This window comes from Bombyx mandarina, chromosome 23 (genome assembly GCF_030267445.1).
Source record: "Bombyx mandarina strain Sakado chromosome 23, ASM3026744v2".
Classification (NCBI taxonomy): domain Eukaryota; kingdom Metazoa; phylum Arthropoda; class Insecta; order Lepidoptera; family Bombycidae; genus Bombyx; species Bombyx mandarina.
Genome location: NC_143229.1, coordinates 8,581,453 through 8,607,645, shown reverse-complemented (window position 1 = coordinate 8,607,645; position 26,193 = coordinate 8,581,453). Strand labels below are relative to the sequence as shown.

The following is a 26,193-nucleotide window of genomic DNA, read 5'->3' as shown; positions in this document are numbered from 1 at the left end:
ATCCCACCAAACCATCACTGAAGTCGGATAGTGCCCACGTTGTACTCTGTCGACTAATTGGGAAGCTTCCTTAGAGCTTTGAGCATAAATACGGTCATTTTGTTTGTTAAAATGTTACTCAATTGTAAAAAATTTCTGATCCATAAACAAAAGTTTTCTATGACCTCCTTGTGCGTACCGCTTCAGTAGTTGTTTCGATTTTACCACCCTATTCTCTTTTAAATTATTAGATAAGAAATGACCAGTACGTCTCTTATAGGCTGCAAGTCCTAAGTCATCTTTTAAAATACGCGACATGGCTCTAGGTGCTATCTTCATCTCCCGAGATAAAATCTTTTGCTTTCGGACAGGATTTCTTCGAATTCTTTCCCTTACTGCTTTGGCCCCCTTTTTCGTACGAACACTACGTGGACGGCCAGATCTTTTTCTGTCACAAACAGAAGAGGTCTCATTGCACCTATTAATAGCCCGGTACACAAACATTTTACTAATACCAAGCGTATGGAGAGTTTTAAAAATTGCATTTGGCTCCATACCTACTTTGTGTAATGCAATCACAGCGATTCGGTTCTCTTTATCACCCCACTCCATTTTAATATCGCAAAATATTGTACAATGTATTGGCGCCAAAATGAGAAAACTCAATGAGCAATCATATAAAAATGACAAATTCCAAATTCAAATCTAATATTTTGTTTATTTTTAATTGTAACAGCATTTATGGCCATACTAAGTATATTTTCAGGGTTTAGCAAAAGCGGGAGCACTCGTGACCGGAATTGACGCAAGTGCAGCTTTGATTATGATAGCAAAGGAACATCGTAATCTCAGTTCAGGTCTACCAAACAGCAACCCTATTTATCACCATAATACTATTGAAGTAAGTAGCGATAGAATAAAAAATAAAAAATAAATCTGGATGATTTTCATGATGCTATCAGTTAACTAGCTCTAGGGCTATAATATATTTATACTCGAACGAGGAAAATAAGTTTACGAATAAACTTAAACTTAAAGATAAATAAATTAGACGTATTTTCCACTCAAAGCTGTAAGTCAATGCGTAAATACCAGTAGCAAGCTTACTCAAACGACACAGCATTATGTCGCTAGAAAAGCCAAAACATCAGTCCTGGTATCGAGTGGTTATCATACATAGCTCACAACACGGATACCTTATGAAACAGGGCCATAACCTGAATTTTGCATAACGGTTCTACCCTTCAAATTTAAACGCATTACTGCTTCGTGTCAGTAGTAGGTAAGGTGATGGTACTTACTCATGCGGGCTTCCAAGACGCCCTACCACCAGTAATTAATGAAATTAAAAACTTTGCAAGTATCGTAATACTTCATTTTAATTTAAATAAAAATATTCTTACATATTTATAAAGGAAAATATAACAAGCACCTACACTTATTTCAGGAGCACGTAAAAACACACCCAAACTATTACGATGCAGTCGTTGCTTCAGAAGTTATAGAACACGTGAACAATCCAAAATTGTTTCTAAAATCCTGTGTAGAGACTCTCAAACCCGGAGGGGTTATATTTTTAACAACACCAAATAGAACGATATGGTCTTACCTAACTGTTATATTCTTTTGTGAGAACGTTATATCGATAATACCGAAAGGCGCACATGAATACAGCAAACTGATCACTCCAAGAGAACTTTCCGAAATGCTGACTGAAAGTAAGTACATTTGTCGTATTTCAGCTTATTCAAATATTATTACTTATTTCACTTCCAGCTCAGCGTCATTTATTTATACGTTTCATATTTAGTAAAAACTTCTTTAGCCGCGTTGTGCGATAATTTTTTCTTCACTCAGTATCTATTCGAATGTTCTTAGACAGTCGCCGTATGGCATGTATGTTTGTATGTACGTGTATAGTACTAAATGTGTTTCTCCTAGCTGAGCCTTTGCTCGCCCACCTGTCCTGATTAAACTAGAAAAGCCTCCGGTATCATAATATATACAGTCAAACCTGGATAAGCGAGAGTTCAAGGGAGCACAATCTCATTCTCGCTTATAGAGGTTTTTCACTAACCCGCTAATGCACCCTCTGAATTTCATTTCGCGATTTTCCGGATTCAAACGCATTCACTATTTTAAGTTTATCACTTAATAACAGTACTTTAATTTTCCGTTTTGACATGATGCAGAACAGAACTTTCCTTTGCAATTGATTAACAATAAACTGAGTAAGTTCGACAAATAGGACAATACACAGGCACACAAATAACAACGTTATTTAGTTCCACGAAATATAATAGGTTAAATATTGACGAGAAAACAATACAAAAACAATGGTAGGAAGTTCGACGGAAGTTAAGAATGAGTCATAAAATAGCAGATGTTAAATTTGTAATTTGTTTTGTCATTTGTTCCTCCTAAATAATATAAATAAATAAAGCTCGACTGTCGCTTATAAAGGTATAGATAAGTAGCAGTCTCACTTACGGAGGTCCATGAGGGAAAAACGACTCTCTCTTACAGAGGTTTCTGTTTCTCGCTAATAGAGGTTTTGAGAGCTTAAAATGACGGGTCCTGGCTATTACTCTCACTAATAGAGTTTTCTCACTTATCCAGTTCTCACTTACCCAGGTTTGACTGTATATAAAAAAAAACTAAAAGCATTGATCGACTCTTGTACCCGTTTCATAATAATACTTTCACTTTTGTTTATTTGGTTTTAAAGTGTATTATTTTTCTCTTTTCAGATAATTGCAGCGTTGTTTCAAATCAAGGAATTATTCTTAACATAATTACTCGGCACTGGCAATTTATAAAACCACGTAGCATAATGTATGCAATGCAAGCAGTAAAACTGAATTAAGATCAAAATAAAAAATTGTTAAACTTAAGAAACTCAAAAATGTATTTTGTTATTTATATTGTATTTTGGAGTTTGGTCAAACAAAAATAATATAATTGTAAACATGTATTCTTATTTTTATGCGATTCCGTTCACCAGATACAACTCAGTTCCTCGCCGGATCTTGTCATAAGTAAATGATTACATAATAAAATTTATTAATAATATAAAATAATTAATGCACACACCTTTTATTACTGTATCTTACTAACCCTTTTCTTTAACGCCGGGATTTTTTAACGGTCGAAGGTAGCAGACCGGGTTATCTCGGACTGCGGCATCTCCAGATAAGAAGAGGAAGACCGAGGTTCTCTTCCTCTTCCAATCCCTCCTAGCACTCTAGGAGGACTAGGACTAGAACCTAGGAGGGGGCGCGCGGCGTCAGCCACACAAGACCCGCCCCGTAGAATCTACCCACTAATCTAAGCTGCTACCACCTGAATTCCGTCGGACTCTACAATATTGGTTTGACCAAATCTACGGTGTACTATAGTATAGCAGCGTATACTTAGTCAATAATATATAGTACAGTACAGTGTGAACGTGTCTATAACAATGTATGGTGGATGATATTGTTGTACTATGAGCTATAGGTATACTATATGCTATTATATTATAACATAGTCTTAAAGCAGCTTTACGGTGAAACATAAAGTCGAATTTATAAAAATCACCTACTTATGAGTGATCCAAAGCGATATAAAGCGGTCGAAATGTCATGGAAGAATTGCCTCACATCGCATATGAGTCGGTGAGGACATTTTAGAACGAATCAATTCTGATCTAACATTCATGAAACGCATTGTTACTGGTGACGAGACGTTGGGTTAAGAATTTGACTTGCAAACTAAGCCACAAGCTTCGCAGTGGCGCTTTACAACTCAACCGAAACCGAAAAAACCAACAGCACAACAACATGAACAGCGTTATTGAAATACGTGTATTAATATGGATCCGACACCTTTGTCGTTTTTCTAAAACTATCGGTCCGACCTAATGTGAACCAGTCAAACAAAATTCAAAGCCATTATTTGCCAAAGATTATTTTTTGTTGCTGTTGCGGTATTGTGTACTCGGAATTCTTGCCAGAAGGTCAAACGGTAAAAAAATAATATTAGTTGAGCGTTATGCGGCGTTTAAGAGAGCTAATTTGAAGAAAAAGGCTGGATTTGATGAAAGGAAATTCTTGAATTTTGCACCACGTCAATGCCCCTTCACACAATCATTTTTAAAAGAATTTTTGACCAAAAACCCAACACAAACCATCGAGTAACCCCTTATTCACCAGATATGGCTCTAGCCGACTACTTTCTTTTTCCTAAACTCAAATGACCACTTCGTGGCGACCAGAAGACACAAAAGAGAATACGCGGCGAGAACTTAACTCAATTCCGGAAAAAGCGTATAAAATGTTTAGATGATTGGATTATTCGCTGGAGTAAGTGTATACTTTCTGAACGAGCATACTTTAAAGATAATAAATAAATTTAGATGAAAAACTAACATTTTGTGTTCTAATGAACGTTCCGGTATTTTCTTGACAGAGTACCTAGTATGACAGCATTCTTAAGTTTGACTTTGACAGTTGACAATTATATTATGGTGATTTAATCACAATTCACCCGAAATCAGCTGAAAAACATAATAGTAATAATAATTTACTATTTACGACAGCTACAAACAACATAATTTTATAATTTTAACAATTTAAAAACAATGAAATAGTTTGTTAGTGAAATAATATATGTTCATTCATGCTATGGCAAATAGAGTGACAGTAGTAAAAAAGTATATTTCAATATAATGTTTGCGAAAATGAGTACCAAAGCGCTAAACACTTGGCGACTTGCATGCTACCCTGCATCTCCAGTTATTAACCGGTAAAACTTTGCACATACTTTAAATTTCTCTATTTAAGCTATGTAACCATAACCCCTATAGGCTCTACTATTTCTACTACTTACCCATGAGACATTCTTCTAGTACATTTTAAACTAGTTACAACTAAGACTAAACTGAAGAATTGGTCAAGATGATCCCTTCATCTACTTTTTGCTATCAAACCTCCCGCAACCAGCGTAAAGTTCATAGATATAATCTGGAACCGCTGCATTAATCACAGTGCCGTTCTAGAGATCTTTTTTGCCACGTACCATCCCATGATTACGATAGCTCGTTGCTGTTTTCCAAGCACCAAAAGAGTAAACGATTTTTTTCTGTTTTTGCTTTGGTAGGCAGATGAGCATGCGGCCCACCTGATGGTAAGCAGTTAGTGTCGCTCATGGACGTCAGCAATGGCAGGGGCAGAGTCAAGCCGCTGCCTACCACTTTAAATGAGGTTTACAACGAGTACTCAGCAGTAAGCAGCAACTTGACTGTTCCACTAGTATTACTGACATCTATGAGCAATGTTAACTAATCACCATCAGGGGGCCATATGCTTGTCTTTGGCAGACAAAGGAAAAGCAATGTAAAAAACGTAATAGAATTAAAACTTTTTAATTAAAAGCTGCCAGTAACAGGCAAGATATGCAGAAGAAGGCCCAGAAGCAGTCCAATGTGCTGGTTGGATCAGGTACACTCTACCCTCAACATCTGGGTCCATGATACCATCCATGCAGCTGAAGATAGACTGAACTGGCACAATATAGTCGAGGAGATTATTTATGACCATCAACATTAAGGATTATTAACATGACAAGGAGGAGGAGGAGAGTATATAGAACATAATGCCTGATGAATTTTTTCCAGAATAATCACATATCCAAAATGGAGATACTATGCAACAGCCAATTTATACAGTAAAGATGAAAATCATGGGCGTACTACACTTGATTCCTCTGAGATCAAAATGTTTTCAAAACAAATGAGTGAATGGTGGGATGTTAATGGTTATCTAAAATCATTACATGCTATGAATAAAGTGAGGTAATATTATTCTTTTTTTAAAAGTCTAGTTTATATGATAAAAATCTATTTATTATTGAATGTCTAAGCCTCTGAAATTCCATAATATTGAAATATCTACATCTAACTTACTTTAAGTTAAAGCTAGCAAGTTTTCTTTTTATGATGCTTATTGTTATGTAGTAAGTTTATTGAAAACTAGAAATTAGATAAAAAATACATTCTTTGTTTTTAATATGATATGATGAAGATAATCACCACCAATTTAACAATCTTCATGATTCTTATAAAAGCAGACAAGATTTTAATATCTTATAGATTAGCTTACAATTTAACAAAATTCCTACTTGTTGATACTGTTACGGTCACTGCTGTTATGGCTTCATCTTTTATTTGCTAGTCATTATAATATTCTCATCATTTCAAATACTTTACAGTTTTTGTGATTACAAAACAACTGAGGAATTGCATAATTCTTATTTTAAATAATTTCCACATTTTATAATATTCTTTTCAGAATACCATTAATTAGAGATGGTCTCATACAAACATCGGAAAGAACCTTAACACCTTTGCAAGATAAAAAAATTCTCGATGTTGGTTGTGGGGGAGGCATCTTGGCAGAGGTAAAGTCTTAGTGAATTTTTTTATTAAAATACAGACGAATTCGATTCACAAAGAAATGACATTCGTTTTATAAATGAAAATTTGAAAAAAAATAATAATTTGTGAAATACATATTTTAAGCTAGTAAGAATTGTAAGCTCGCATGCATAGATAGCATCTTCTTGTCTATTCCTGCCTGTTGTTGTCTATAAACTCTATAAGAGTTTAATATTGTGTATGACGGTGGGTGGCACATTGTATCTAGGATTCTGATTGCCAAATGGCAACAATTAATACCAGGTGGCTCTTGAACTTGTTCAAATATTCAGGAATAAATACACTAAATTATGTTTATTCAAAATACGCAAATAATGCAAATGATCATTTAGCCAATGCTGTTTTTCATGATTACAATCGATGATGTCTCTGCTAAGACAATTTGTTATCCTCAAGTAAAGTTTTTCAACCTCATTTGGAAGTCTTGCACTCAATGGAATAGATTGGTTATTTATCGCTTTTTTTTATGATCATCAAATTACATGAAATCTTTTCTAAATCATTGGCTTAAAATAGTAATTAAATGTAATGAAACAAATATTTTTTTCTTAAGGGCTTAGCTAGACTCGGGGCGAATGTGACAGGAATAGATGCAAGTGAAGATCTCATAAACTTAGCCAGAGAACACAGTGAAACTAATCCAAAAATAAGTAAAAATAAACCAACATATTATCACTGTACTATTGAGGTAAATCTTACATTAATCTAATATCTCTATGAATTATAAAATTAACTGTAGTTTTTTTATAGGCTTTGTAGGTAAATCAGGTTAAGGCCAACCTGATGGTAAGTGGTCATCGTTGCTCATGGACGGTGAAAATTCCAGAGGCACAGCCAAGTCGCGGTCTACCGCTGGGTACTCTCCACAAACCTCAATTGAGGAAGACATCATGGTGGTCACTGGTCAGGAAATACCGAGAAGGAAAGTTCATACCAAACAAAGATGGTACATAGCAAGAAAGTTATCTGGAAATGCACTGTCATTGAATGCAACTTATTTCGGATATTATTAGAGTCAATAGATTATTTACTTATTATTAAAATTTAGATTATTAAAATTAATTTAAAATGTACTATAACTGAGCATAGATGTTTAATTTTCTCGGAGATATTTATAATTGTAAAAAATGTACCTAATAATAATAATAATATTTTTCAGAATCACATTAAAACACATAAAGAACATTATGACGCTGTAGTTGCATCAGAGGTAATTGAACACATAACCGATAAGCAGTTATTTGTGAATTCGTGCGTTGCAGCAGCGAAGCCCGGAGGTAGATTATTCTTCACGACGCCAAACAAAACGAGAATATCGCAGTTCCTAACGATATTTGTTGTCGAAAATATTATAAAAATCGTAAAAAAAGGAACGCATCAGTACGATAAGTTCATTACACCTAATGAGTTAACGTTCCTGTTAGAAAGAAGTAAGTATAGTAATGGTAATCTTTACTATTAGTAAAGCATTTCCGGTGCCCGTGAAGATATTTATTTCCTCCTTACTTTTACGCCAAAGCAATCGTGTATTCCGGTTTAAATAATGGTACAAATGCTTTACAATATAATTGAGATTTCAACCTCATAAGTCAAAGTGACCAGATTAATCTATGGGCTGCAGTAACTGTGTTCAAACTTCCTTGTAGTGGAGTAAAAAAAAGCCTTTTTTCCTTACCAATGCTGATAGCCTTGAGAGGCTATATCAGCTTCTCCTTGACGTGTAGGTGAGCTCACGGGGCTCAAACCGGAGTGTTGCTAACACTGGCCCTAGCAAGAGCAGTGCTTTGCAGAATCTACCACCGGATCGGAAACGCGACCCACTGAGAAGATCCGGCGAGAAACTCAGTGGGCTGTGTCTGTGGGTTAGTTTACTCGTCGAGCCCTTCCTCCCAAGCGACGGGTTCGACGAAGACGGTGACCGGTGCTTGTGGTACCTAAAAGCACCGTTAATGGATCGGGAGGATCCGTAATGCCGTGAAAAAAGTCTAAAATATATAAATAATTCGTATCGCAACTTTAGAATTGAATTAGTTTAATCCGAAATTCTTGTTTTTTTGGTAAACACTAAAAGTGTAATTGAACAATTGTATAATAATTTTTCGATTAACTTTAACGATTTTAATACTTTAAACCTTCAAGCGCTAACCTTAAATCTTAGTTTACTTTCTCGTTTTCTAGATTAAAATTAAAATTAAAATATAATGTTTAATTTTAAATATGTAATTTTATAAAATGATAGAATACATATTTATACGTCGTTCAAAGTATAAAACTCATTTTCTTAAAATTTTTAGTTAGGCCACTTCAATTCTAAAGGTGCGATATATTGATGATATTATTTTATAATTTAAATATCTATCTTTCCAGATAACTGCCTAGTCGAATCGATATACGGCTTGTTCTACAATCCGTTAAACAACAGTTGGCATTTTACAAACTCACAACTTCTACTATACGCTTTACAGGCCGTCAAACTGAAGTCATTGTAGTTTTAGATTATTATTTTTTTATTGCTTATATGGGTGGACTACCTCACTGCGCACCTGGTGTTAACTGGTTACTGAAGCCCATAGACATCTATCTACCTTGAGATATAAGTTCTAAGATCTCAAGTATAGTTACAACGGCTGCCCCGCCCTTCAAACCGAAACGCATTACTGCTTCACGGCAGTAATAGGCAGGGTGTTGGTACCTACCCGCGCGGAATCACAAGAGGTCCTACCACCAGTAAGAGTGAAAAGTTATTTAAAGTAAAAACGTCTTTAGTAGTAACTTTTGTGATTTAGTGGTGGACATTAAAAAGACAAACATAATATGTTATGTCCATAAGATATATCCCGGCAGAATAGATAAAAAAGAAATCCCTTCGATCGCGTGCAAATACACACGTTTTTTTTATAAGAATTTGTTACTGTTATGATTTGATTAAAAATAAAAATACTCTGAATAAAACACTATGCTTGTTTATGTTGTGTGCTGTGTGGTTGTCTCTGTGGGTGTGTGTGTGTAACTTTAGTATTTTTATATTCATTGAATGAAAGCTCATTGTATTTAATTTAACTTTTTATTATTAGTGTAAAAGGGCAGTTAACCTTATATTGAACGGTTAAGGAAACCCTTCAGAGCGTGAATGTATTGCCAATCTTAAGACATGGTTGAAGTCTCACCATGATAACGTCGAGGGGTGAAAGCCTTATTTGGTTTCAGCAATATTTTTGGAAGTTAACAGGAGAGCCATTTGAAGTTTAAAATCTGAAAAAAATATCATAACAAAAACATCTTCATCTATTCACTTAATTGAAGTTCAATTAAAAGCATCGAACTGTTAAGTATTGCTAATACAAAAAAAAACCGCACCTTCAATTACAAAGATAAATGTCAAACAAAAACAAATATTCAACCACTTTCGCAAGAGGGGTCGTCGTACCCCTTTACGGAGGCACGGAACGGGCCTCGGGGCGAACCCCACTATCCGGGCAGAAGCTCCCTGCCATGAAAGGCAGGGGTGGAATGATGTAGGGAGGACTAAAAGGGGGGGATCGCATGCGTGTTCGGCGCACTCCACATCGACATAATATATACTTAAATATAATACGAGGGCTTGAGTAGTTCACTGGATGGCGCCCGGCAGCAAGATTTCACCAGCGCCGTGCTGTCGACTGCTTGTTTTTTTTTTTTTCTACAACTAATCTATCTAATACTATCTATCTACAACTACTTAACACTAACTATACACTATATACACAAGCAACAACAGTCAGCGGGTTAGGGCCCCCCACCGGCCCTGTGCCGTGGCCCCACCTCTACAACCCAGAAGAGGAGCCATGGCACTTTGTTTTGGCGCTCACCCGCTCGGGCTCCCCAAAAGGGGAAGACCGAATCGGGGACGGACCGACATTAAAATAACACTCAGCCAAGGACAAGCAAGCAAGCAGTCGGTTGTTTGACTTCTAGCATAGTCTATAATAACTACTCTTTAGTGTAACTTCTCCCAACTCCCATCCAATTAGATCACGTCATTACTGTGACATTGTGACTGTCACAAAATTTCGGTACGTAGTAGGTAACAGGTTAAAAATATGTTGTGATTCAAAATTTACCTTCAACTTTTGCATTTGAAGGTGTGTTATGTCGAAATGTCGCTGACGAAGTTCTTAAGAGCACCGATCAAACTATTTAAGAAAGAAGTCATTACGTTCTTTGTTGTGCGACGATATGATTTGGGAGGTTATTAAAACAATCTTTGGTTATTTCTTATTCATTTACTCCTGGTCAATACATAGTTTAATATTATAAATAGACTATACTAAGTCTCTGCATGTTCTGACATTATAAAGAATATAGATTCCGTCCCTTTTATGTCAATAAAATTCGCAAATTAATTTGAAAAATTAACCTTACTCTTAAAATTTACGATAACGTCTCAATACTTAAAAATATAAAGCTCATGTCATGTTATCCGGCCTGGGTACCCCATCCTGGACCAGCGTCTTGCTTATTTATGACCGAAGTCTAGACTTCAACGACGTGATGCGATATGGGTAGCGGCATTTACATTGCCAGGTTCCTAAAAACGTTAGAATAAGATCTTTAATGAGAAATTAGTTAACGTGTGATATAGTTCCTTTTTTCCCCTACCTATTCGCTGGTAGCTTAAGGGGCTATTCCAGCTACGCCCGGACGGGTAGGTGAGCTCTCGGGCGCAGCCTGAGAGAATTTGCTAACACTAGCCCTAGCAAGAGCAGTGCTTCGCAGAGTCTACCACCGGATCGGAATCGCGACCCACTGAGAAGATCTGGCGAGAAACTCAGTGTGCTGTGTCTATGGGTTAATTTACTTGCTAGGGCCAGTGTTAGCGACACTCCCGGTTTGAGCCCCTGAGGTCACCTACAAGTCAAGGAGAAACAGAAATAGCCTCTCAAGGCTATCAGCATAGGTAGGGAAAAAAGACCTCTTTGTTATAATCGACGAATTCGACGAGGACGGTGACCGGTACTTGAGAGACCTAAAAGCACCGAGACTGAATCCGGGGGATCCGACAAAACATGTTTGGGGCGATGGCGGCTTTGCGTTGCCCCATCGCGGTCGGATAAGTAATTAGCGGCGGCCACGATAAAAGGGTTTTCGTGTCGCGCCGTTTTGTCGAAGTAGCTAGTTCCTTATGCCGGCCACTCACATGCGCGCGAACATTTGTACATTGTGCGAATGTTCGCGCGCATGTGAAGGGCCGTCAGACATTCATTCGCAAATATAGCGGCAGTGCAAATGGGTTCGGTACTCAATTTGCGAACCCGTTTGCGCTTCCTCCTACACTTGTTTACGAATGGCTCCCAAATTTCTCTTCGTTTTTAATTCATCAATAGAACATTGAAGAGAGAAAGAGTTTTTAACTGGAAACCAGGCGTCATTAACGGCCATTCTGTTTTTATGGGATTTCTTTTGAGGGTCCCATATGATCGATTCATTTTGCAGGAGTTCAATGAACTCCATCACCTTAGTGTTGTTTCATTCCATGATGAAGGTACGCTACACAGTAGACGTCACGAACTATGAAAATGGCGAAACGTCCGTCACCTTCGCAATCGTGGGCGCAACTGGTCACACGAATGTGTGGGAGACTACGCGAAGGATCGCGGTTCGCGCGCTTTGATGTCTGTTAAAAAACCGACTAAGCTTGGAAAACCGCGAATGCAGCTAAAACTTTGCGTACCTAATCATTTGCAAATGTCGTCCTACACTTGTGGGTTGCGTATTCGTGCGAATGTGAGTGACCGGTATCACTAAGAAGTTTTTATAATTTAAGTGCGTTTCAGTAAATTTCACTTCAACTACAAAATAAAAAAATTTCAACGTCATAAAACAGACAATTACTCCTTGACGAAAGTTAACAACATTATAAGTTGTCCTTAAGTAATATCAATGAATTAGTGATGAATAGTTACAATGAATAGTTAACATCGCAGCGGTCGCATGTAATATACTTAGGCATTCGTGATCCGAATAAAAAATCCTTTAAAATGTTTTAGTTACTGATGAGAAGCTCCGGTATGTAGCGGTAAAACCATCTGCCTCTATTTCGGTACTTCGACATAAAATATGGTTTCTTTTGAATCTACCGGACTACTGTGAGGAATTGATTATTCTCAAATCAGCCGATAACATTGAACTACCGTTAACAGCACTACGTAATGGCAACGAGCCTCAACGTCCGTACTTGTTAGAAGTTTGGCCTTCTGAAAAACGTAAACACCGTAAGTAGTCTTGTAGTCAACGAGATATTTGTGAACTAGGTGTAGAAGCATCAAATCAAATTACATGTCTGTTGTTCGAAATCAATAAAAAATATTTTATTCAAAATAATTTACATTGATCTCAACATGCATTTTTTCAATCTCTAATTTCAATTTATGCGGTACCCATTTGCCGATTTTCAAAATAGTTCACCTAGATTGCATAGAAATGGAGATGAAGATTTTTTTGAGTTTTAGTATTACTTTCATCCAATACTTAAGGCTTGAAATTTCTTGTCTGAGAACTTTTTTCCGGCTTTGGAATAAACTTCTCTTCTTCCTACCCGTGCAATGTACCTATATGAACTTAATCAAACAAAAAGACTGTGACCCTGGCATCGCTGCTGTACATGAGCGACAACCACTCACGATTATCTGGCCATGCAATGTCGAAATGTCCTCGATGGCAGTAAAGAGCTCATATTAACTCACTATAAGCTTATCGCTAAACTTTAATATCCACAGCGTCGACTAACATGCAATATATGCTGACACTAAGTAACAATACTCATAAAAGTAATACAGAATCAGAATCAAATGCCCTTGAGAATTGTCCGCGCGGAACCAAAAACGGATACGACGGCAGCGGTAAGGTTGTTTTAAAATTATAACGTGTACCAAACCTAACGGTTTTAGGGCATATATTTGCGCAACAAGGACTCCAGCGGCTCTCATTGAATAATCAATATCGATTGCATTAACATTCCACCCCATGAACCGAACCGAACCGTTAAATGGCAGAAAACTCCTACAAATTACAAGGATCACGGTATCATCCCTTACGAACGGTAGGCAGCGACTTAGCCGGTAGGCAGCGGCTTGGCTTTGCCCCTGGCATTGCTGAAGTTCATGGGCAACGGTAACTACTCACCATCAGGTGGGCCGTATTCTCGTCTGCCTACAAGGGCAATAAAAAAAACATTTAGTAGGTACGTACAAATGAGGATACTACTAATTTAAGACCTGATTTTGAGCTAGTAATGTCATTTATATTGAGCAGGGTTGCGTTACAGCCCTAATAAATTCAAAAGACCGGTTTGATACCGTGTAAAATACCATATATGAAATAGAAGAGATAAAATAAGCTATATAGATGAAAAACTTGATTGCATACAAAAACAGTGAATTTCGTATTAATGCAAAAAAGGAATCTATCGTCTAAAACCAGATGACCATGTTAAACTAAGACTTTTATTGAACAAATCTTAGACGCAAATTGATAAATTCCTTCGCAACAAATTTTGCGTCATGCGAGGTGTAAACAGACAATTAACACTTTAAGTCAAAATGTTTCATAAACTTACCAATTTCTTGAATCATTTAAAGCTCACGTACGTTTTTTTTTTATTGCTAAATGAGTGGACGAGCTCACAGCCCACCTGGTGCCAAGTGGTTATCGGAGCCCATAGACATCCACAACGTAAATGCGCAACGCACCTTGAGATTTATTTATTTATTTATTTATTTAATACAAGAAGAACCAACAGCCAACTAACAAAGTAAAATAATATAACAAATAATAGAAACAAAAAGCCAATTAAAGGTTCTCACCAATATAAACAAATTAAAAACACTAGAGAAACAAAAGCATAGAAACAAAAAAAATAATTAAAAACAATCAGCAAGCAAGAAACAACATAAGGAATGGAGGAAAACACCAGACTAATTTAAATGTACACTTATGTATAAATGTCACAAATTAATTAAAAACTGTTGTGCTACACATCACCGGCACATGGCCCCGCACCCTCTGCCCCCTCATCGCCCACGAAAAATCGGGCACTAAGCTGACGTCTAAGTCCTGTGATAGAGGAATAAAATGGGTCAATATCTAAGAACCTGCCAAGTCTGTTGAGGTCACCACCAACACGTAAAAAGAATGAGTTTTGCCTATAGTTAGTGGAAGCTAGTGGCAAAGAAATTAGATTTCGATGCCTTAAAGATATTCTCTGTGCATTGAAGTCAACCTTGGATAAGAGCTCCGGGCAATCCACCAAACCTTTAACGATCTTAAAATAATATATAATGTCGGAAACCTCACGCCGCAAGTAAAGAGGAAGTAGATGATGTTTTTTACAAAGGTTATCATAATTATTAGAGTTATAAGCAATATTTAATTTAAAACAAAGGTACTTTATAAATTTACGCTGAATTCTTTCAATTCGTTCTATATAGATATTATATCGAGGATTCCAAACTTGTGAAGCGTATTCTAAGTGACTGCGAACAAAAGTACAGTATAGTATTTTAATAGTTTTAGCTTTACGAAAATGTTGAGAGTTACGCATAACAAATCCAAGCATTTTAGAGGCTTTAGTCACTATAGAGTTAACGTGTTCATCGAATGTGAGTTTGCTGTCATGAATAATACCTAAGTCACGTGTACTATTAAGTTTAATTAGTTCATGTTCATTTAGTTTATACTTGTAGGCTATTTGGTTGATTTTTCGAGTGTAAGTAACAACATGACATTTAGTTGGACTAAGATCAAGTTTGTTTAGTAAACAATAATGACAAAGACGATCTAAATCAGATTGCATTAATTTGGCGTCATTGATGGAAGCAACCTTCATAAAAATTTTCATGTCATCAGCGAAGCAGAGAAGGCGTGAGAATTGAAAGCACTTAGTGATGTCGTTAATGAAAATAATAAAAAGCAAGGGCCCCAGTAACGAACCCTGAGGCACGCCACTGGGAATAGGTACCCAAGCAGAAATATAATTGTTGATCACGACTGCTTGCGACCTCTTCTCAAGATATGATATAAACCATCGTAATAAGTCGCCACAGATTCCTACGTTCTGTAGCTTTGAAATCAGAATAGAATGGTTAATTTTGTCAAACGCCTTGCTATAATCTGTATAAATTACATCAACCTGTTTACCACTATGCATGGCATCAGTAAGATAATCATTTAAGATAACTAAATTAGAAACAGTCGATTTATTTTTTAGAAATCCATGCTGAGTTGAATTAAATACATTTTGCAATGCCGCGTATACTTGAGTATAAATAACACGTTCAAATATTTTTGAAATAATACAAAGTTTGGAAATTGGTCTGTAGTTGGTAACCTCGAACTTAGAGCCTTTCTTATGTACTGGGGTAATAAAGGCCGATTTCCATATTGCTGGAACAGTGCACTCATGTAAAGAACGCTTAAAAAGAAGGTATATTGGCAAAACTATGCTATCAGAGCAACCAACGATAAATCTGGCAGGCAACTGGTCTGGACCAGCTGATTTAGATAGATCAAGATTAAGAATTAACTTATGTATTTCGGCTTGGTCCAAGTAGATGTTGTTTAAGTGAGAAGTTGCGGTAAAATGCTCATCGGCTACTCTAGGTGTCAGATTAACAGCGATATCACAGTCAAGAAAAGTAGATTGGAAATAGTTAGAAAATGCACTGCAGACTCCCTTAGCCGAACTTGAGATCACATTGTTATACGAGACAGATCCTGGCATTGAATTACACTTAGACTTTGATTTAACATAAGACCAGAACTTTTTAGGATCATTTCCTATTGAAATTTCAAGAGAGTCAATATAATCATTGTAACAATTGGTTTCCAGTACTCTAACCCTATCCCGAAGCACATTAAAAGAGTTTAGATCAGATTTATTTCCATAGTTTGAATATTTACGTTTATATTTATATTTTTCTTTGATAGCTTTTTTAAGAGCAGCTGAATACCAGACTGGGTAATGATCAGAGCCAGTCATGCGAGATGGTACATATCTCTCTTTAAGGTCGTTAACTGTCTCATAAAAATAATCAGTACAGCCCTCCAAAGATCTTGACTGAAACTCAACACACCAGTCAATATTATTAAGCTCTCTATTAATTGACAAATAATCACCTTTATTGAATCGATAGTTAGTGCGCGGTGCAGTTCTTAGAGTTACAAGTTCAATACATTTGAACGTAATACCAAGAGCCTCATGATACGGATCAATCGGGACCATTGGATCAACACACTTACTCACAACCAATGATTCATTTGAAAAAACTAGATCCAGAATCCTATCATCCTTATTAGTTATCCCATTATACTGAGCAAAGTCGTGAATATGCATTTCATCCACAAGCAATAATTCATCACTACTACGAGCATTATAAGGTGTAAAGTAACCAAGATTAGACGGCAGCCACGTAATTCCGCTCAGATTAAAATCACCAACAAGTAGGAATTTATCAAGTGAATTATCCAAAACAATGTTGGTGAGTTTCGTAAGATAATTAGTTAATTGTTCAGAGAAAGAAAACCTAGAACCCTGTTTGCATAAATATAATACACATATATGCAATTTAATAGTTTCACGTTTCAACTTAACGATGAGTGTAACCCACAAATCTTCAACCGATGAGTTAAATGACGGCTGCAAACTAACTTTTAAATCTTTACGAGTCGCAATCAAAACACCGCCACCCCGAGATTGACCCGTAAGGTCACTGTTCCTATCCCTACGCCAAACTGTATAATGTTCATTAAATAATTCGCCATCTAGGATACCATCAGTCAACCAAGTCTCAGTTAAAATAATCACATCATAAGAACATAATAGCAGGTTACGGCTAAACTCAAGAACTTTCGTTCGAAGTCCACGAACATTTTGGTAATAGATATGAATACTATTCAGGACTGATTCATTGTCCATTGTAAGAAAATAGTTAATAACATAGTAAGTAAAATTAATATTACGCTGTGGTAATTTCTAGACATTAAATAGTAAAAGTGAAAATAGTAAATTAAATTAAATTGTAGGTAGTATAAAAATAGTCGAAGAATATAACAAGTACCAATAAACCCCTGACACACTAGATCAGCGTTAATAAGTAGTAGATATGCAATACATTCGTGAAAGCAAGACAAATATATGTCAGTAATGACAACCTCAAACAGACAAGCAACGAGATATGAGAACAATAGCGGCAAAAGGCGAGGCGCCGGCCAGTGAACAACAACATGTGTTGTAAACATTTGGACCACGATTATAATTAATAAGTGTACATAACCTATGTCCAGTGACACGTGAATTTGCAACAAAAAGTTACTATAGAAACTAATACAAAATACAAAAAGTAATAATAAGACACAAGCTAAGTCAATTTGTTTAAATCTGCCTCTGTATGTACTATAATAACCGGAGACGAGTCAGATCTTCGCACATGGATCTTACAGAACTTAACCCAAATGTACTTAAAATTCTTCTTTTTGGCCCATGTTTTCACTTTTGTGAGCAGTTGCTTTGAATCACGAGTCAGGTGGTCATTCACGAAGATACGATTAGAAACAGTAAAACCAATGTCCTGGGCATTAAAAGATTTTAGTGCACGAGCAGCGGCGACAAAATCTTCCTTTGTGTACCTATTGTGGAAGTTTAGTATGATCAGTTTGTCAGGCGATCCAAATGTAGGTACCCTCGTAACATGGTTGATGTCAGCCCTGGAAAAGGACACACCCAGCCTCTGGGAGATGTTCTCGACGATTGTAAAAAGGTTTTCGTTCTTCCTTACAGGAACGCCCTTGATCTCGACGTTATTAAGCCTAGCTCTCTGCTCCAAAGCATCGATCTTACCCTGCATTTTCCGCATCGCTGATTCGAGACATTCAACAGACGACTGAGTACGCTCAATCACTGGGAGCTTGCTTTCAATCTCAATAAGCCTAGCGTCACACTCGGATACCTTTTCTATGTTTTGAGTGACGGACTCACGCAGCAATGACAGTTCTTCACGTATATTTATTACTTCCTGATGCAGCAGAGATAAACTATTTAGTTTCGTTTTGACGCCGCATAATTCAGCGTGGATCATTTCTAGCGTCACTAAGCCCTGAACTGGAGAGACTGGGCTTGCCTGTGAAGCAACCGCTTGCGAAGGGTTTCTGCAAGCAGAACACTTCCATGCCGCCCTTCTTTCGGGGCCCAGTTTCCTATATCCAGCTTCTGTAATATTAGCGCATCCGAAGTCAAAATGCTTCTTGCACGTACCGCATTGAACACCATCACTGAATTGGATCTTGCACAGATTACAATTCTTCATTGTCTGATAAATAATAAATTAAAGGCGACCAAATGTTGTCAATATCTGAGAAAAGATCGACACACTCTTCACAAACAACACGTCTTGCTTCAAGATATAAGATATAAGGATCTTGCGTCAAAGATATAAGTTCTAAGGTCTCAGTATAGTTACAACGGCTGCCCCACCCTTCAAACCGAAACGCATTACTGCTTCACGGCTGAAATAGGCAGGGAGATGGTACCTACCCGTGCGGACTCACAAGAGGTCCTACCACCAGTAATTACGCAAATTATAATTTTGCGGGTCTGATTTTTATTACACGATTTTATTCCTTCACCGTGGAAGTCAATCGTGAACATTTGTTAAGTACGTAGGTATTTCATTAGGAAAATTGGTACCCGCCTGCGGGATTCGAACACCGGTGCATCGCTACATACGAATGCACCGGACGTTTTATCCTTTAGGCCACGACGACTTCATAGAATTCACATTATTGGCTTGTCTTTCTACTCCTGTACAATCCTCAGGAGACAGTGCGAGTAGGTAGGTACCACTTTTGTGTCTATTTTTGCAGTAGTGAGTTCCGATTTGAAAGGTAGGACACTGACAGTTTTTACACAATTGTGACCGACCTATTTCCAGTATATCACCCTATCTATTTGACGATTTTCATCAATTTCATACTTTCTGTGATCTTATATTTCTTAATATGATTTCAAGCAATTATCACGCAAGTCGTTTGCAGTAATAATTTTATTTTTCAGTTACATCAACAATATCACATGTTAACAATCCTTTGCACATCGATGAACGTAAGCCAGTTCATAGTTTCTACGCAGACTACAAGAAGTCCGAACTGTCTTGCAGAGTTTCTAGTACTTCGTTCTTTAAGATTAATGGGAAGAAGAGTCGGGATAATTTCATACATGTACTGCTAAAAATACAAAGCGATTTGTCGACACTGAGCAACAAACTTTCTACTTTGGAGAACAGAATACCGGTTTGAGTAAAATATCACTAAAATCGTTTTTTTTTATTTCAAATCACGTGATGATACGCTTACCTAATCAGACATTTGTGACGCGCTAAGTACCTAAATGTCATTTAAGCTGGGATTTACTGTTGCCTAACTAAATACCGGTGGACATAACATTTTTAAAAATAATTTCAGAACTGTCAATAAAATTTGGTCGAATTCATTGGTTAGTGTTACCCATGCCCTGCGTTAGGGTAACTTTTTTTAACTTTTTCTCTTGATCGACAATCGCGTTTATGATCCCCCTGGTATCATCGCTATACAATACGAACCTTGAAGCATGAGACCCAGGTTTTAATTTTTGGTGGTTATTGAGGAAGAACTCGTCAGAAATAGGCAGCATAGTGGTACCTACCCATCCAGGGTCGATACGCCCAATAAACAATAGAAAAAATACTACCAATACTGATGGAAGATGCGAAAATAGTATTAGTAATTCTAAGCGACAATGATTATTAGCATCTTGTAATTTAATATCATGCCTGACCATGTCATTTTCCGATACGTTTATGTTCTCCAGAAATTATTTACGAACAAAACACGACCGGTTTTTTTCATAAGACTAATGGAGTACATCCTATGAACACGATTCACATTGTGATAAAATTAAAGTGTAGTTCATATTCAAAATAGTTTATTCTATCCTAGGTATATAACTTAACAATAACAAAACATGTACAGCTCTTTTTAATTTGGATATCAAAGACAAAAGGTTGGATATAATTAATTTCAATGATTCAAAATAAACATTTAAATTCGGCATTGGCTCTAACGAATACAGACCACGCAACTGTGTTTAAGATAAAATTTGTTGACATATACATGTTTTAAAAATAATTTTGTCTATGTATAACACACGGTATAACAGATAGGGACCGAGAGGAAAACGGAAAAAAAATTATACTTAAGAATCCACATATAGGTCATTATACAAAATAAAATCTTAGTTTGCTTCTAATATAAAAATAGACTACCATTACCAATGAGGTATCATCCTGTAGACTAGTTATTGACTAACTAATTCAGTAGCATCTCACTATTTTGGTTGAAAAACATTAGAACAAATACATACAAGCACCTTAACATTTTTATTATTAATTTAAGAACACAATTATACCTTTTATTACATGTGTAAACTAATTTATTATTTTTATACCATTTTTGATTTAACTTTGGAGAACAGCAATAAGTTACCCTAAAAAAGTTTACTTACATCATTTTATATAAATACGCTTATAAAATTAGTCAATTCTCACTACATATATAGGCTTTAGAAAGAATGTTTTTTATAATATTAATGTATCACATAAATTTAAATATACACTGTACAAGTAAAGCACCAGCATGGTCCAACTAAATTTTAAATTTAAGTATTGTCTTCTAAATATAGACTTCTCTTTCTGTAACAAAAATATTTTAAATAAACAACATTTTTATTACAATTCACATTGTTAGGTGTGTGAAATTTAAATTTGCACTTTAATCTCGTGTTTACTCAGAATCCAATGAAGTTTTCCAGTCTTTTATTACCACTATGAGACTAATTTTGCGAAATCTCAAAATAGTTAACTTCACCATTTAAATGGTTTTGATAAGAAGTTGTCAGCCAAAAGACAATTAACTGTCAATTTGCTTATCTAGACATTAGATATACGCGTCATTTTTTGATAATTTATTTTTAATTAGATTTTCAATCACACAATCAAAAATACTTACATTAATTTCTTCTCTATATGCGCTTTGTATGCAGCATTTACTCATTACAACAAAACCACACATTCTCTCTTGTGTTCCTAGAGCATATTCTATGCTACGGATTAAATCATTGGTTTTGAGAACCAATAATGCTTGCCGGTCCACATGCTCCAGGCAATCAGTGATATGGTGGAGAATGTTAGGCAATTCGTTTTGGAAAGTTGATTTCTGAAATTTTATTTTAATTTACATGTATACATGTCTGTTAAGTATTATATCTGATTTATAAGTTTATTTTGAGAACTAAATCATACAATGTGTCCCACAAGGTCATAACAAGTCAAAAACTTTAGTATTCTATTAGTATGATTCGGCGGAAAAAAGAAACCCAAGTAAATGGTTTCAGAATCTGACTACTGGAACATAACAATCAAACAATTTTCTGCAAACCCTTGAATTATGTTTTATTCAAGATACCATAACATTATTCGTAGTAAAAAAATATAGGTGGCATATCAAAAGATACGAATTTGTGTTTATATATTTTTTTATTGCTCAGTTAGGTGAACTAGCTCACAGCTCACCTGGTGTTCAGTAGTCACTGGAGCCCATAGACATTAAGAACGCAAATGTCGCCGGCCACCTTGAGACATCAGTTCTAAATCAGGCCGAAATAGGCAGGGTGGTGGTACCTACCCCTACAGACTCTCAAGACGCTCTGGCATCAATCAATACCACCAGGAAGTAAACGTATGAATACTAGTAGAAAATACTCTACGACCAGTAATAGTGCAAGATAATAAAAAACACATTTTAGATACCTCTTCTGAAGATGGCTTAGTTTTGCCAATTCCTTTCATAATAGAATCCCAAGGTCTACCCGTTACCATACAAGCAAACAAACCATACAATTCATTTCGAATACCTAGCTGCTCTGCATGTACTTTCATTTCTTGACGATTTCTGTCTATAATGGATAGCCACAATTTTGAATAGTGATATCTGAATTTATCCGAAAGTTGCTGAAAAATATAATTATTTTTAAATATTAATGATTATTATTATTATTATTTATTTACTAACAATCACGCCACATTAACTGGTCCCGTGCTAAGCTCGTAAAGAACTTGTGTTACAGGTATCAGATAACGGAAATACATGTAATTTTTTTATTATACACATACATATATTTAATAAACATCCATAACACTGGAAAAGTCATTTTATATTTATCATACAAATATCTTCCCTTGGCGGGATTCGAACCTGCGACCGCCTTGTGTAGTGACCATGTCACTTACCACTACACCAGACGGCCGTTTATTAGACATAATTTATTCTAATTGTTAAAAGATTTAAAACTTAACTAACATTTTTGACGAACTTTATATTGTAATCACTAGATCACATAAATCTTTGCATTTGGAATCATTATACTCAAAAAATATGAATGACCTGTTGCTTGAACCATTTATCCAAATTTTCTTTAAAAATTAGTCATAATCTTGTGCAAAATGCAGTTGATACCTACCCACAATTGTCCATCTTGATGAATATAAGCTTTTATAATTACCTGTCCTAACCGACCAACTCACTAATACATCAAAGGAGAGCCCTTACGGATTAACAATCTTAGCAATTGAACTCATTAATGTTATGGAAGTATTTTAGTAAAATTCACACATAAGTGTGATAGTTGAAAAATAATTAAAAACACACTATTTTAATTTTTAGGTCAATTACCTATAAAAATTAAGGTGAATAGATTAAAAAGCTGAAAAAAGTTATTAAGCATAAAGTATTCATAGTTCAGGATAAAAATAACCACTAAAATTTAAAAATCTAAATTAGAAATATTTTATCTAAAACATCATTCAGTTTTCTTAGAATGTGCTTAAATTACCCAGGTTTACCCATTAACAACTTAATAAAATAGTAAGAAAACCAATTTATTTTGAAATGAATTGGTATGAATTGACGTGGTGGTAGATTTAGGGAAGCATTACTTTTGCTACGGCAGATGTTAATAAAATATCTCAGGCTGAGCCCTGTGAGCCTACCGCCTAACTATCGAGTGATATTCTAAACTGTAATGACAGATTCACTCTTCTAATTCTATAAAATAGCAGCAATGCCTTTTAGTTTCAAGGGTGGTATAGCTGCTATGCAATTTAGATTTCAACATCATGTCACTTAACACTAGTTGTACATCTTGTTTGCCTATTAACACATAAATAAAAAATCTTGTTGAAGATTTTTCTGCAGGACGAAATAGGGTTTTTTATAGTTTAAGAAACAAATAGATTTAATTTAACCGTTACTAAGTGATTACGTAATAAATGTATAATCTTAAGTTATTTTATAGTCAATATGTTAGTGTATCAGATCAGAGAATGTAAATAGACCAATAGGAACGATTTGTGGAGCGCTTTCACTACGGTAACATACAGATCAAGGGACCGACAGTGGCAAAATGATTGCGCGTCGCGAGATGGGGTACTGATATAAATATAAAAGAAGGGCCATTTATAGGCAAAAACAGTTCTCGGCAGTTCTCCGATAGAAACAGACAGTTCTCAGAAGCTCTCTGACAAAGTAACATCATCAAGACAGAAACAGTTACCATCAGTTCTCCGATAGTACAGTTATCAGAAAACCACCAGTGAATCAGCTACCAGTGAACCAGACAGTTACCTGTGAAACCTCGCTACAGAAGCCGAAACCCATCGAAAGAAACAGCCGTCTTCTACCAGCGCACAAACAGACAGCAGAAAATATTATCACACTACTCGGAAACATCCATACAGACTGGGTCGTGTACAATTTTTAAAGTTTTGTTATGTTAGAAATTACAGCACCGTTGATAACATGCTGTTTAATGATTTAGAAGATATTGAGATAGCATGCATCTACAAAGAATTAAAAAATTGATGAACAAAACAATGACTTACAGCATATAACCCATGGTCCAGCAAATAGACTGTTACATCCTTGTCTCCTGGAGCTTTTTTAACCAGTATATTCCCTGGATGTGGATCACTGTGCACAAAACCAGTTATGAAGATCATGTGGGAGTAGAGATCACCAAGCTTCTTACATAAATCATATCTGTTGATTTTATGTGTCTAAAAATATAATGCATAAATAAATAGATAAACACATGTTTTATTACTAGGCATTCCCAGAGTTTTGTGCTAAATCATTCCATTATATATTTTGATGTTTCGATGTTTCATTTTTTTTACTAAGAGGCAGTTTTTCCTTAATAACATTTATATATTAAAATATTTTGAAATTTGCTTAATTATAAACAACATAGGTAAAAAGTAAAAGTTACACTTACATCAATATAATTAACATCATTAACTTGTCCACCGTAAACATATTCCATGACCAGCACTCTCTCTGTACTGTAATCCCAGAAAATCTTTGGAACCTTCAGCCATTTGTAATTACTGAACAATTCAGCTACCTTCTCTGCATTTTGACCCTCTTGCAGGAAATCCAGCTCTTTTGCAATGTTTTTCTTCGTTTCATCCACTAGCCATTGCATTTGGAAGTCAGGAAATACTTTTGACATTGTGTTTATAATAAATTCCATCCATTTTAAGTCAATCTTAATATTTTTCCTCACAAAATGATGTTGTACTTTGACCGCAACTTCAGTACCATCTTTTAATTTTGCTTTATGAACTTGTGCTAGTGACGCTGTGCCCAGAGGCTCAGGTTCAAAGTTGTCAAACAGTTCCTTTGGCTGAATAAATGAAATAGTTTGTCAGTACATTAAAATACCTTACAACTTCTAATAAGTTATTAGCTATTGAACGTTAAATTTTTAATGAGCTTAATAACAAAAAAAAAAATATATATAACAATAACAAATTTGTGTTAAATTACACCATGACATTTTTGTAAAAATAAATAGTAAACGCAATAATAAATCTCCAATGTATTTTATTACTTACATCCTTTTTCAAATCTTCCCTGATGACATTGTATAGTTCTTCGACTGTGTTTTGAGGCGCATCTTTATGCAAAACACGCATTGTTTTGACATATTCAGTAGGCAACAAGTAATCTAACGCGCCTACGTGCTGTCCAACTTTAATGTACACACCTTTGTTAGCTTTGCATAATTCAAGCAGTTTCTCTGCCCCAATTTGATGAGCTTGTTTCTTCACTTCTAAATACTCGGGGGACGATCTATCCCAATCTTTGCTGTACAACAAAGACTGGTAAGTCCTGCCTATGTCCACAGCAGTACATGCTGTCCTCGTGATTCTGACGATGGCTAACGAATTATAATCACCATCATGAAATTTTAAAGCAGTTACACAACCACCAACAGCAACACCACCATAAAAGCCGTATTTTATGATCCTAGTCAACTTTCTGGAGAACATGTTGATTAAAAGGGAAAATAATTATTTTAGGTACATAGCAAAAGCCAATTTAAATAATGAGCAATAATTGTGACATGAGCAAAACTTTGACTTTGAACTAATGTATCACTAACCAATCACTTATATCATTTTTTAAGCACTGAATCTAGAAAATAAAAACTACCGAAAATTCCTTTTTCTTTTTTTATTCAAAAAGTATTTAAATTTTAAACATTAAGTATTACAGTAGGTACCTACATAGCCTAGTGCAGTGCACGACTGCACACTTTTTTTTTTAATTTTACT

The 26,193-nt window shown here is 35.7% G+C and overlaps 5 protein-coding genes across 5 annotated transcripts in view; 3 read left to right on the top strand and 2 right to left on the bottom strand.

The window, feature by feature from the left end:
• LOC114245557 (uncharacterized) overlaps positions 1–2,884 on the top strand; it is a 35,463-nt gene extending 32,579 nt beyond the window's left edge. The window contains exons 5-7 of the mRNA XM_028177775.2: positions 746–880; positions 1,427–1,697; positions 2,730–2,884. Coding sequence (XP_028033576.2) covers positions 746–880; positions 1,427–1,697; positions 2,730–2,845 — 522 coding nt within the window. The 3' untranslated portion in view covers positions 2,846–2,884. The remainder of the gene's footprint in view (positions 1–745; positions 881–1,426; positions 1,698–2,729) is intronic.
• Positions 2,885–4,454: 1,570 nt separating this feature from the next.
• LOC114245597 (ubiquinone biosynthesis O-methyltransferase, mitochondrial) lies at positions 4,455–9,409 on the top strand. Its single transcript, XM_028177826.2, has 6 exons — positions 4,455–4,764; positions 5,636–5,812; positions 6,309–6,417; positions 7,008–7,142; positions 7,614–7,884; positions 8,822–9,409. Exons 1-6 carry the CDS (start codon positions 4,688–4,690, stop codon positions 8,941–8,943), a joined length of 891 nt encoding a protein of 296 aa, XP_028033627.2. The 5' UTR covers positions 4,455–4,687; the 3' UTR covers positions 8,944–9,409.
• A 714-nt stretch (positions 9,410–10,123) lies between these two features.
• Positions 10,124–19,786, top strand: LOC114245567 (uncharacterized). Its single transcript, XM_028177789.2, has 4 exons — positions 10,124–10,681; positions 12,481–12,705; positions 13,210–13,332; positions 19,539–19,786. The coding sequence occupies exons 1-4, from the start codon at positions 10,591–10,593 to the stop codon at positions 19,778–19,780; spliced, it is 681 nt and encodes a 226-aa protein (XP_028033590.2). The 5' UTR covers positions 10,124–10,590; the 3' UTR covers positions 19,781–19,786.
• LOC149500168 (uncharacterized) lies at positions 15,101–18,886 on the bottom strand. The gene has a single exon (XM_089737482.1). It carries the CDS (start codon positions 18,790–18,792, stop codon positions 17,848–17,850), a length of 945 nt encoding a protein of 314 aa, XP_089593608.1. The 5' UTR covers positions 18,793–18,886; the 3' UTR covers positions 15,101–17,847.
• Positions 19,787–20,427: 641 nt separating the features above from the next.
• Adck1 (aarF domain containing kinase 1) lies at positions 20,428–26,193 on the bottom strand. The gene is made up of 6 exons (XM_028177822.2): positions 25,471–26,193; positions 24,849–25,259; positions 24,457–24,630; positions 22,327–22,527; positions 21,527–21,733; positions 20,428–21,210 (listed from the first exon to the last, which is right to left on the bottom strand). Exons 1-6 carry the CDS (start codon positions 25,906–25,908, stop codon positions 21,097–21,099), a joined length of 1,545 nt encoding a protein of 514 aa, XP_028033623.2. The 5' UTR covers positions 25,909–26,193; the 3' UTR covers positions 20,428–21,096.